Source organism: Spermophilus citellus (genome assembly GCF_964194105.1).
Source record: "Spermophilus citellus genome assembly, chromosome: 4".
NCBI classification, from domain to species: domain Eukaryota; kingdom Metazoa; phylum Chordata; class Mammalia; order Rodentia; family Sciuridae; genus Spermophilus; species Spermophilus citellus.
Genome location: NC_138185.1, coordinates 104753945 through 104765990, shown reverse-complemented (window position 1 = coordinate 104765990; position 12046 = coordinate 104753945). Strand labels below are relative to the sequence as shown.

Sequence of the window (12046 nt, the reverse complement as noted above, 5' to 3'; positions counted from 1 at the left end):
TTCAGTTATCAAATCATCCAATGATAGCATTTAGCATTTCAAAGAAAAAAAAGCATTCTTAATTTTTGTCCAAAGAGGAATTAAGACTTCTAATAATGGTATCATTATAAATTCTAAAGTGGCAACCATTTGTCTGTGTTATAAAATATGTATCTAATAATTAAAATAAAACTTAAGTAAATGCATTATCAATAAACTAAATGATAGGGCATACTTTTCTCAGCCACGTCAGACATGGCAGCACACAGCCATGTGTGGAATTGTCACATAATGCAAGTCTTTAAAATTCCTTTCGGATTTGAAGGTATTAACAAGTCCCTATCAACATTCTCTAAAGGTTTTTGATGTCATTTTAGCTATTGAACAAAAATATGTGAACTATTACTTTGTTGATTTTGTTCTTAAACCAAACTGCATTATCATCTAAGAGTATGTTCTTAAAGTATTGTTAAAAGTACTTTGAAAACTTGTAAATCCCTATAATTTATGTTTCTCCTACCTCTGCTGTTTCATTCTGTCCTTCTGGTTTTAATTTGAATGCAGTCCTGTCTGGGTGTGTACCTGTAAAATTGTGTTTTTCCAAGTACAATTTACAGTCCTGACCTTACATCTTACAGTGTTCCTAACCTTCTCGGAGCTTCCTCCTGTACCATGAAGTGGGCTTTGGGTCACCCAGCTCTTTCATATTAGAACTGTCTAATCAGAGTTACTTGAAACAGATCTGATTTTGACATTTCTTAGTTTATCATGTAGGCTGAGGGAATGAATCAGGAGGGCTTCCTTGCAAGCCCATTAATTGCCTTGCCCTATTTCTTAAAATGTACACAGTTGTAAACCTAGACTGTTTCAAGACAACAGTCTCATTTATGTAAACAATTCTCCTTTTAGATTCAGTGGCACTGATGGGAACAAAGATAAGAAGTATGGGTTGGAGGATTTTTTGGAGCCTGAGCTTGCTGAAACAGTTCCTATTCCCCTTCTAGTTGATCCCCTTCTCTCTCTCTCTCTCTCTCTCTCTCTCTCTCTCTCTCTCTCTCTCTCTCTCTCTCTCTCTCTTCCTTCTTTCCTTCTTTCTTTCTTGCCTCTGTCTGCATTTGGTATATCCAGTGAGCTAGACTAAGGGAAGACGGAAGTGGGGAGGGCACAGGAGTAGTATCTTACTACTTGTGAGTGAGCTCTTTGCAGGTTTTTAAGGAACGGGGCTACTATGCTTTCAAGGGGCGGGGAGTGCTTTGTTAAAGCAGCGAGTATACTGGATGCATTTCATAGGCATCCTCTCTCCATGGAAACTGCACCCTTCATCATGGGTTACAGTAATTTTTATATAGCTACAAAGCTTTTGGAATCTTTTCCTCAAATTAGGAAATGAGATTTTAAATTTTCTGCTCTCTTCAAATATCACTTAAAATATCACTCAACTTAAGCTCTGTTAAGGAGTTAGGAGCCTTTTTCTTTACACTCTCTCAGTATGTTCTGACTGCATAGATGGAGGGGGAAGTGAGGGGTGTGTTACTGGGGCTCTTGGCAGTGGACCTGAGCTCCTCCTCTGTCGCAGGTAATCGTGCAGTCTGGCCGCCACCCCACAGTGCTGCAGAAGCTCTGCCAGTTGCCCTTCCAATATTTCAGTGACCCACGGCTGATCAAAGTGCTGTTCCCTTCGCTTATTGCTGCTTGTTACAACAACCTTCAGAACAAGATCATTCTGGAGCAAGAGATGAGCTGTGTTTTACTGGCCACATTCATTCAGGTACCTCCTACATTATGCCGAACTCTCTAGCTTTGTGTGTAAATTTACTGCAACTGAAAAGCAAAAGTGAATCAACTGTTCTTTCCTCCTTACTATCTTTGAAAAACTTCACCAGTTTCTGTACTTAAAAATTGATTTCTTAAATATCAGGATAGTTTCTAAAATCTCAGTAATAGAACTAGGGTTGTTAAAAATTATTTAATTTTTTTCATGGAGAACTGCAAGGAAAGGATGTTTTTGCCACTAGTGAAATGGAAACCCATATTTACAAAATGTATATAAAAGACCATAGACTTCTTCACAGCTTTGACTGTTGTATTCATCTTGCTCTAAGTCTAGATACAGGGAACAGGTAACAATTGCTAAAGGAAAAACGATTACAACTTCGGTTCGGTTTATTTGTAATTTTTAAAATGTGATTCTCACAAATGTGCATTCCAAGAGGGGCAGATAAAAGCCTATTATGTTGCATTTTTTAATATTTATTTTTTAGTGGTAGTTGTACACAACACCTTTATTTTATTTATTTATTTTTATGTGGTGCTGAGGATCTAATCCAGGACCTCGCACATGCTAGGTGAGCGCTCTAGCTCTACTGCTGAGCCCACACCCTCAGCCCCTGCATTTTTTTTTTAATCTAAAACTAAGTACAGCCTTATGGTGCTGTAGAATTAGTGCTGTAGCAAAATAATAACTGCCATATCTAAATTAACTCAAGTCAACTGACAACAGAGATATCAAGGTGACTGTTCTTTGTTTTTTTAATCTTTTTAAAAAATATTTATTTTTTAGAAGTAATTGGACACAATACCTTTATTTTGTTTATTTATTTTTTTGTGGTGCTGAGGAGCGAACCCAGGGCCTCGCACGTGCTAGTTGAGCGGTCTACCGCTGAGCCACAATCCCAGCCCGTGGCTGTTCTTTTAACATTTGCTAATAACTGATTTTTGTGTCATTGTACATCTTTATTTTCTGAAAATATCCCATTATCTTTCAGATGTTCCATTATAAAATCATTGTTTTTGCCCCTTGATACATATGATTAGAAGACATTGCTTTCCATTTTACATAATAGTGAAACAGAAAGCAGAATTCTGTTGTAGTATTGTTCTTTATTCTAGCTAATATACATTGACCACTTTGGAAAGAGCGTGATAGTGCCCAGCTGCTTGGGAACCATAAAGGATGACTAATGAGTTCCCCAACCCTTCTTTACCTTAGATAATGATTAGTAGTTTACATTTTCTAAACTACCCTCTATTAGATCACAATTAATAAAAACAACTAAATTACATTTATAAATGTCTTATTTTCAGCTTATTACATTTCACTCTGGGTTCCATTTTCTGAAAATGTTTTCAATTTAGACATTCAGATATACATGTTAGATTTTCAAACTGTCTTATGCATAAATTAAAATCTTATAGTACAGGCAGACACAGTGGTGCATGCCTACAATCCCAGAGACTCAGGAAACTGAAGTAGGAGGTTCACAAGTTCTAGATGAGCCTCAGCAACTTAGCAAAACTCTGTCTCAAAATGAAAAATAATAAGGGCTCATGAGGTAGCTCAGTGGTAGAACGCTCCTGGCATCAATTCCCAGTAACCAAAAAAAAAAAAAAAAAACTTATTTAACCATCATATCAACAGAGAATTCTTCATATAGTCTTAGTGCTTTAGGATTAAGTTAAATAAAGATACATTGTAGAGAATTATTTAAATGTCATCTTTCCATTCAGATTATTCATTCTTGTATTTAGCAGGTAACTTTTGCATGTATACTGTGGCTGGGCACTGCTTTAGGCACTGGGACTACAGCAACACCAAAAAAAAAAAAAAAAATTAAAGCTCCTCCCTTCAAAGATATTACTTTGAATATAAATAAATAAATGAACTAACAAACAAACACATAGTATGTCAATGATGGTAAGTGCTATAGAGAACAATAAGGTGGGAACAGGGCCAGGAACTGCAAGAAGGTGATATGCAGCTTCCAGTGGCATGAAAACAGAAGCCTCAACCAAAAAGTGATATTGAAGAAAGACAGTTGTGCATCTGTGCCACCTGTGCCACTCACACTTTTAAGTGCTTAAAAAACAACTTATAAAAGTACAAATGATATCAGAATCTAAAGTAAAGGTCATGTGTTTTTCCATTTTATATGATATTGATTACAAAGTACTTCTAAATATCCTTTTCTCTATTCCAAAAAATCCATATTTAACATAAAATTTTTGCAGATCTATAAAAATTTCACATATTGCTTATTTGTGTATCATATTAAACTAGTGAAGTTAAATCAAGTTTTTTTTCTATAAATATGTTCAGGAGAATGACAGTGCATTGGATTGTAGTTTATAAAATAGTTCTTCAGGGGCTGGGGTTGTGGCTCAATGGTAGAGCACTTGCCTACCATGTGTGAGGCACTGGGTTCGATTCTCAGCACCACATATAAATAAATAAAATAAAGGTCCATTGACAACTAAAAACAAAAAAAAAAATAGAAACTGATGCTTTATTGCAAATTTCAGATTTACATATTGCAATCTACATTATTCACTTTCTATCTAAAAGTAAAAATACCAGACTTTAATATTTAGCTGAAGCCATGCACAGTTGCACATACCTGTAATCCAGCTACTAGAAAGGCTGAGGCAGGAGGATCACATTTGAGGCCAGCCTAACCAACTTTGTGAGGCCCTGCCTCAAAACAAAAAGCTTAAGTTGGTAAGAGATTTAGCTCAGTGATAGACTACTTACCCAGCGTGCATTGATTGGATCCTAGGTTCAATCCCCATAACTTGAAAAACAAACAAAAAAAAAAGCTGCAGAACATCTATAAGTGTTGTTATATTTGTTTTTGTTGGTTGGTTGGTTTTTGGTTTTTTGTTTGTTTTTGTTTTTTGTATTACTGGGGATTGAACCTGCAGCGCTCAACCACTGAGCTACCTTACCAGTCCTTTTTATTTTTTTATTTTGAGATGGAGATTCACTAAGTTGCTGATATTGACCTCAAACTTTCAGTCCTCCAGCCTGAGCCTCCTGAGTCTCTGAGATTACAGGTTTGCACACCCACACCCAGCTATATTTGTACTTTTTAAAAAGAGTCTTTAAAAATCGGTCAGTAGCTTAAAATGGTAATTTTGGCTTAAATTTTAGGTTTACTAGGTATAAAGTTGTAGTTTCCAAAGTAAGCAACAACCTGGCTCCAGGTAGTATTTAACAAGATTTAAGTCATCACTATCTGGTTAAAATTTATGAGAACCTGGACTATGTAACATCACTTTCTTTAGCCTTTATGTTTGGGTTCCAGATTATGCATGTGAAAGTGGTTGCATGAATCAGAAGTATATTTAAACCTCCCTTAGTGAAACTCTCTACTCAAGGTTTTTGTATAAAAACACTTCTCTTTTCACACAGGATTTTGCACAGGCTCCAGGTCAGACAGATAACCAGTCTTACCAGCCCAAAGGTACGTTGAAACTAAATTTCATGTGTTAGCCAAAAGAACATGTTTGTACCCTCTTTTCTGAAATTGTTAAAAAAAAAATTAATTTAGTACCTCACCTTAAATACTTGAGGTTTACATACCAAATATTTCTCTGAGTAAAGAAATCAATTTTGTCATAAAACCCAAGGGCAGTATAATGTGCAGAGAAATCTATGGAAGTAAAAGAAAAGCACAAAACATCTTTGTGTTCTTACCTCAGGCAAATATACTAAATGGTGAATAATCACTAAAGAGCCATTTTTGAAATACAGAAGATAATCATATCATTAACATTGGCCTATATTGCTCACATGAATGCTGGAATTACATAGGTTTGGTTCTCTACCCATGTTAAGAATAAAGTTATTAATGATAGGAGCCCATATTTCCCCCCTAAATTCAAGTACTTGGACTTTTTAATGGACAACTATTGTTTTCCCTGGAGAAAAGCCATTAAATTAGCAGTATCCAAGGGCCAAAGATTTATGCACTTTTTTACCCCTGTGTTCTCACTGAGAGTTTCCTGTGACCAGAGTCAAAGATTTAGAATTTTAAACTGCATTTTTTATTTTTAAATATTCTGTCACCCAGACTGTAATTGATAAATACAATTTGGTCTTTGGCTGTCACAGTAGCATCTCCAGTCAATAAGAACCCTAGTCAAGATTTTCACCAATTCTTCCATTAGTTTGAAAATATTTAAAGTGTTCATTCAGATGTCTGCGTCCCAATAGCACCCTCTGAAGTGTCCACTCAGAATCCCTTGGAGAAACCTTGAGCTCTGTCACATGCACACACACACATGTAATCTACAGTGGGCAGGTATTGTAATGTACATAGGAGAAAATATAACTAAAGCTGTTACAATATTAGGAAAAAATGTCATATGTTGTTGACTCAGGTACTCAGTAAACAGAAAGCTATGCAGCTCTTCAGAAATGCAAGTCAACATTATAATCAGTACCATTTGCCTAAGCCAGAATTAGTGTGCAAGTTCAGTTCTGCCCTGACTCAGTCACAGCCTTTTTTTTTTTTTAAGCTATTGGGAAAAATCTGTATAACTTCTTACTATTTCTTACAAAACAATTTTTAAATTTTTGAATATATGAAAATACTTAGAAAAGTCCTCTAATAAAGTTATTTTTGATCGTACAGAATATTTATTTATTTATTTATTTATTTATTTATTTATTTATTTATTTGCCAGTAAGACATATAAATATTCTTTTCTTACTTTTTCGCCTGCCCCAAAAAGATCAATCACCATTTGTAGCATATCTGGAAAGTGCAGTCCCCAGGAGCTGCCTCCATCTGCTTAGTGGACTGAGACCTATGGAAGTCTCGACCTTCTTTCTTTTCCAAAGGACCATCTTCCGTGGTTATTCATGCTTTCCCCAGTTACAGCAGACTTGACTGACAGAACAGCAAATAAGCAGTTGGTCTATGCTTTCTTCTGAAAGAGTCAACACTACCTTAACGACAGCTCATATTATGTTTACTTGATTAAAAAAAAAATTCTTCCACCTATCTAGTTTGTATCATGGACAGAACATCTGTTCTCTTTTTGCTTACATTTTGAGTTCGTTGCACAGATAAAACTCTGAGTATAAAAGCAATTCCTGGGAGCTCCACATTCAAAATGCCGAGAAAGCCTTTAGCTTTTATGCCCACTGCCTGGCTGTGAGATTATTTGCTTTACCTGTATCGCTGGCCAGTGAGGCTCTTAACCATTCCCTCTTCTCTGTTAGGTAGGCAATTGAATTCCAAATTTGGACAATTTTAAACTTATATTAAACTAAGTTCATGTGTTTTTTTTTAAAACAAATATTATCATTTGGGCTGGGGGTGTGAGCTCTTGCCTAGCATGTATGAGACCCTGGGTTCTCTTCCCAGTACCCAAAAAAAAAAAAAATCAACCATTTATATGCAGATTTGCCCTTTCAAGACTAATTTAAAGACAGAATATATGAAATTTTATTTCATTCATGTACTTACTTTCCATAGTTATTTTCTTAATTCTGGAGTCCAAAACCAAATTTTTCCATAGTGTTTTACATATGGGTTAATGTCTCAATATTCTGGAAGCACAAACTGGACTGTAGTTAAAATATATTTTATACTGTAGACAGGTGGGTATAGAGATTGATCAGTCACTTTATTCACATAAAATGTATAATGGGGGCTGGGGATGTGGCTCAAGCGGTAGCGCGCTCACCTGGCATGCGTGTGGCCCGGTTCGATCCTCAGAACCACATACAAACAAAGATGTTGTGTCCGCCAAAAACCAAAATAAATAAATATTTTTTAAAAAAATGTATAATGGTTTATTTGAAGTGATGTCTGTGTTGTACTCATTAAAATAGGTCTAATTTCTTAAACTGCAAAGAAATCTTTATTAAATTTAATCTCTTTTAATTTTATCTTAATTTAATCTTTTTCTCTCCCTATCAGGAAAATGTCTTGGTTCCCAAGACTATCTTGAGCTGGCTAACAGATTTCCTCAGCAGGCCTGGGAAGAAGCTCGACAGTTTTTCTTGAAAAAAGAGAAAAAATAAATGTTTTGTTTGGTTCTGTGTTTGAGTACCTTGTTAATATTTTAAATTGTTCAAACAAACGTTCCTTAAAAAACTCCTTCTCATGTGTTTATACTCTCCCCCTACAGTGTAGATATGGTATATACTTTGCACTATTTATAATAACTGTAGATACTTTAATATTCTTCCTAATTTTGCAAGTTTATTTCATTTATACACAATATTTTGGAGTGTGTTTAACTTCCATCCTATGATAATACGTAATTTGCATTTGTAATATGGGCAAAATTAGATACAAAATTAGCAAGTCAGTTTTGTTCTTGTAATAAAATAACTTATTCTGTTTTCAGTGTTGACTTTTTGTGTTAAGAAAATACAAATTTGAAATAAAAGTGTTAATTCCAGCTCTTAAGTTATCTTAAAGATTTAATCAAAGTTTACCAGCTCCAAATTTTCCTTTTTAAGGTTCAGAGCAAAGATGTTTACAACTTTTACATTCTACTTGCATTGTTTGGGGTGTATTTGAAGTGAATTAATTGGTCTGCCCAAGCTTTTCTGGCAGAAAATACCGAGGATCTCGGTTAGTATTGCTTAACTGAAATTATTCTGAATAAAATTTAGTGCCCTGAAAGCATCAATCACCCTTGAGTATTTTCTCAAATAACTGTGAAGTGAAGCCACACCGAAGCAGAAGTAAAACAGAGGGTCACAATGGCACTGAATAAGTTTTAGACCACTATGCCCCGCTCAGGACTGGACCTGGGAGGTGCTGACCTTTTCCTATGCCTTCTCTTCGTTTCTCCACCTAAAGCCAATGGTCAGTGCTAAGCCTTCGTTGAGTGACGTGAGTAATAATTTCTGTCAGATAAGAATCAAACATTACCAAGAAAAAAAGATCTCGAAAAAAACTGATCCAAAAAAAAAAAAAAACGATTAAATGCAAGACTATTGGGGGGCGGGGGAGTCGGCCTTGAAAATACATAAATTTTACCTTTTTTAGAAGCAAGCTTACCTACTTAATATTCAAGACACTTCTTTTTGGACCCTCACAGATCTGCCAAGTTATGAATACGCTGTTTTTACTTTATAAATCCAGAGAAAATAAAGAGGTCCAATTTTTTAAAAGCGGGGGCGGGGGAGGCAAGTCCTGCCAGTGCTCTGGGCCGCCGCCGCAGGACCCTCACGTTTTCAGGGCCTTGACCTAGTCTGGGCCACCAGCCCGCAAGTTTCGACTCCAGGTCGGGGCGTCAGGGCCAAATCCCGGCCCTCGAGAGGCCCCTCCACTTGGGTGGCGCCACAGCCGCGGAGCGCCGGGCCCAGGACTGCCGCCGCCAGTCGGGGGGCGCTCAGAATCGCCTCTCGCCGCGCGGCAGGACCGAGCACCGGAGGCCGAGGCCAGACCCCGGCATTCTCCAGCTCTAGCGCGGCGGAGGGGGCGGAGGCAGGTGTCGCCCAAGGCTTCTCCCCAGACCCACAGCCGCCGCCGGCTTCCCTACCTGGAGAGGAGTTTCCGAATCCCGCCGGCCCAGCGCTCTCGGGCCTGGGTACGGGATCCTTGTAGCTGAAATGAATCATCAAGCATTTATAAGATTTCCTGCAAGACGCTCCCAATAGAATATACTTCTTATCTGGCGGGAAATTTGCCAAAAAGCCATAAATAATTGAGACAGCTCTGATTAACCTCCCAGAAACCATACCAGAATTCACAATTCAACATTTAATTGAATGCTCTCCTTGCCCCTCATCCCGGAGCGGGCGAGGGTTTGAGAGAGAAACCCCGGCCCCACCCCGCGGGGACCCTGCGTGGGCTCCTTGGTGCCTCCCGTCTCCGAGTTTCAGGAGGTCTCCAATTCCTTCTTTAATGTGCGCGGGGACGAGCCAGCGGGATGTAAGCTCCAACTCCCCCGGGGTTTATGACTTCTAAACTCTCCCGAGATGGAAGAGCGCGACGCCCAGGTGAATGCGGGCACATCTTGTTCCAATTTGCCGGTGCCACCACAGGATTTCTCCTGGGACAGGGACCGCCTCCGGGATTTCCCGAGGCTCGGGGGTCACAAGCGAACAACACTGGGCCAAGGCGAAAGATCTCTGCTGGATCCACCCAGCCTGGAAAGTTGGTCGAACTGGATACAACTGAGGCAAAAGCAACAACTTTTGGGGGGCTTTAGAGCCCAGAATTTGAGTCAAATCGGAAAAAGCTGCCCAAGGCTCTGGGAAGCAGCAACATTTGAACGCTCAACGCAGTGGCCCAACCGTATTTCCTGCTCCTCGTATTTCCTGCAACTCGCTTCTCCCGGAGCTTAGCACGGCTTGTCCTCCCCCCCCCCCACCCCCACCCCCACACACACACACACAAACAGGCGCACACGTGTATACACACACACACACACCAGGATGTTAGAGCTGCCGCTTCCTGCCTGGTTCCGGAGCCTCTCCCGCCCTGCAGTTACTGGCAGTAGCGAGAGCTGTGACCTCGAATCCCGAACCGGCCCTCGTTGACCTAGGTCCTCACCTTCTCCTCCCCTAGACACCTTCTACCTTCCCCAGAGCAGCTGGGAAAACCACCTGGGTCATGTCTTCCAAGTCTCCTTGCCATGCTCTTGGGAAGTCTCAAGTCTCAATATGGGAAATCACTCCTCACTCTCCCTATTCTTTCCCTTCCCTTTCTGCTTCTCCTCTCTCGCCACCCAGCCCTGGGGTCTCCAATCTTCAAACCGCACCTTCACTCAAATATCCTGCTTCAAGGAAACTCTCAACCTTCCTGCTCCTCTCTGTGTTCACTCCCTGACCCACTCTCCCTGTGCCCCAAAGCTGCACTCACCAAGCACTCCTGCCTTCTGGAAACTTTGATGCTGGGGCCCCAAGTGCTTTATAATTTGAGCTGCTTCCCACTCCCCACATCTGGATCTCAATGGAGTTATTTTCTTATGCCCTTTCCTGCTGCCATTACTATACTCAATCTAGCTCTATTTATCTGCATCTTCTTCTATGCACAGTCTCCATCAACAAGGTGCTACTCTATAATTGGTCAAACAATCCTCATTATTGCACTTCATCTCAGTATTTTCAACAAAGTTTACCTTTACATCAATCAGACCCACATTTAAAAGCCTCTAATCTTCCCTCCATCAGCTTAATAAACTCTGAATTTCCTGCTTTTATCACAACTCCATTGGGAATTTACTTCTCTGCAAATAATTATTCATCCATTGTTTTCTCTTTCTAGCATGGTGCTATTCAACTAATTCTCTTGCTGTCTTTTGGTGAACACTCACATGGGAAAACAGGCTTACTAAATATGTGGCAGTTTAAACCCTTCCCTAGGCAGCAGAGGCAGAATCTCAAATTTTCTAATGACCAATCTTAAACAATGCCTTATTTAAACCGTCTTTGCAGTTCTGACAAAATTGAGATTTACAATATTCTATATTCAAAACTGAAAGGCTGATTTCTGTTCCACACCCATTAAATATTAAAGTTCATTGGGAATACTGCCACAGGGACTGAATTTCCCAGAATTATGCAGTCTTTCAATATGTATTAAATTGTGTGCCATAAACTTTTCCATCTCTGGGAATCCCTTTTCTGCCTCAATTTCTTTTTTTTTTAAAGAGAGAGTGAGAGAGGAGAGAGAGAGAGAGAGAGAGAATTTTTAATATTTATTTTTCAGTTCTGGGGGACACAACATCTTTGTTGGTACGTGGTGCTGAGGATCGAACCCGGGCCGCACGCATGCGAGGCGAGCGCGCTACCGCTTGAGCCACATCCCTAGCCCCTGCCTCAATTTCATAGAGCTACTCAAATTATTAGATAAATCTTCTGAGAAAATCTTATTCTGAAATATATCTAACTAAATAACTCACTCCAATTCTCCATCTATGGTGTCTCTTCTTGAATTGAGTTTTTACTACTCAAGTGGGTATCTCATGTTAAAAGTTCAGTTAGCATAAAATACAACACTTGTAATTGTTACAGGTAATTTAATTTACCGGGAAATCCCTACTGTATTACAGAGGATGTTTAAAGATGATCTGGGAACCAGTAAAACTGATATTTATTGAGGTAACTAACCAACCATAGATCTCAGACACCTCACCAGGAAACCATTGTAAGAAGGCTATAGAATGAACCCTTTTCTTGGAAACCAGCAAGGAAAACAATGCACCCTTTGGGTGGCTAGTAACAAGAGAAAAAGTTTATGATGTTTGACACAGTAATATAGAGAGATACAGGCATCCTAATATGCAGTAACCACTTTAACTGCGTAATTTCCCA

The 12046-nt window shown here is 39.0% G+C and overlaps 1 protein-coding gene across 10 annotated transcripts in view; it reads left to right on the top strand.

Moving 5' to 3' along the window:
• SCAPER (S-phase cyclin A associated protein in the ER) overlaps positions 1 to 8175 on the top strand; it is a 488938-nt gene extending 480763 nt beyond the window's left edge. For 9 of the 10 annotated variants that reach the window (XM_081291797.1, XM_081291789.1, XM_081291790.1 and 6 more), the window contains 3 exons: positions 1556 to 1747; positions 5168 to 5219; positions 7689 to 8175. In XM_081291797.1, the coding sequence (XP_081147923.1) occupies positions 1556 to 1747; positions 5168 to 5219; positions 7689 to 7792 (348 nt within the window). In that variant the 3' untranslated portion in view covers positions 7793 to 8175. The remainder of the gene's footprint in view (positions 1 to 1555; positions 1748 to 5167; positions 5220 to 7688) is intronic. The other variant, XM_081291798.1, reaches the window with a different exon arrangement.
• The last annotated feature ends 3871 nt before the right edge of the window (positions 8176 to 12046 follow it).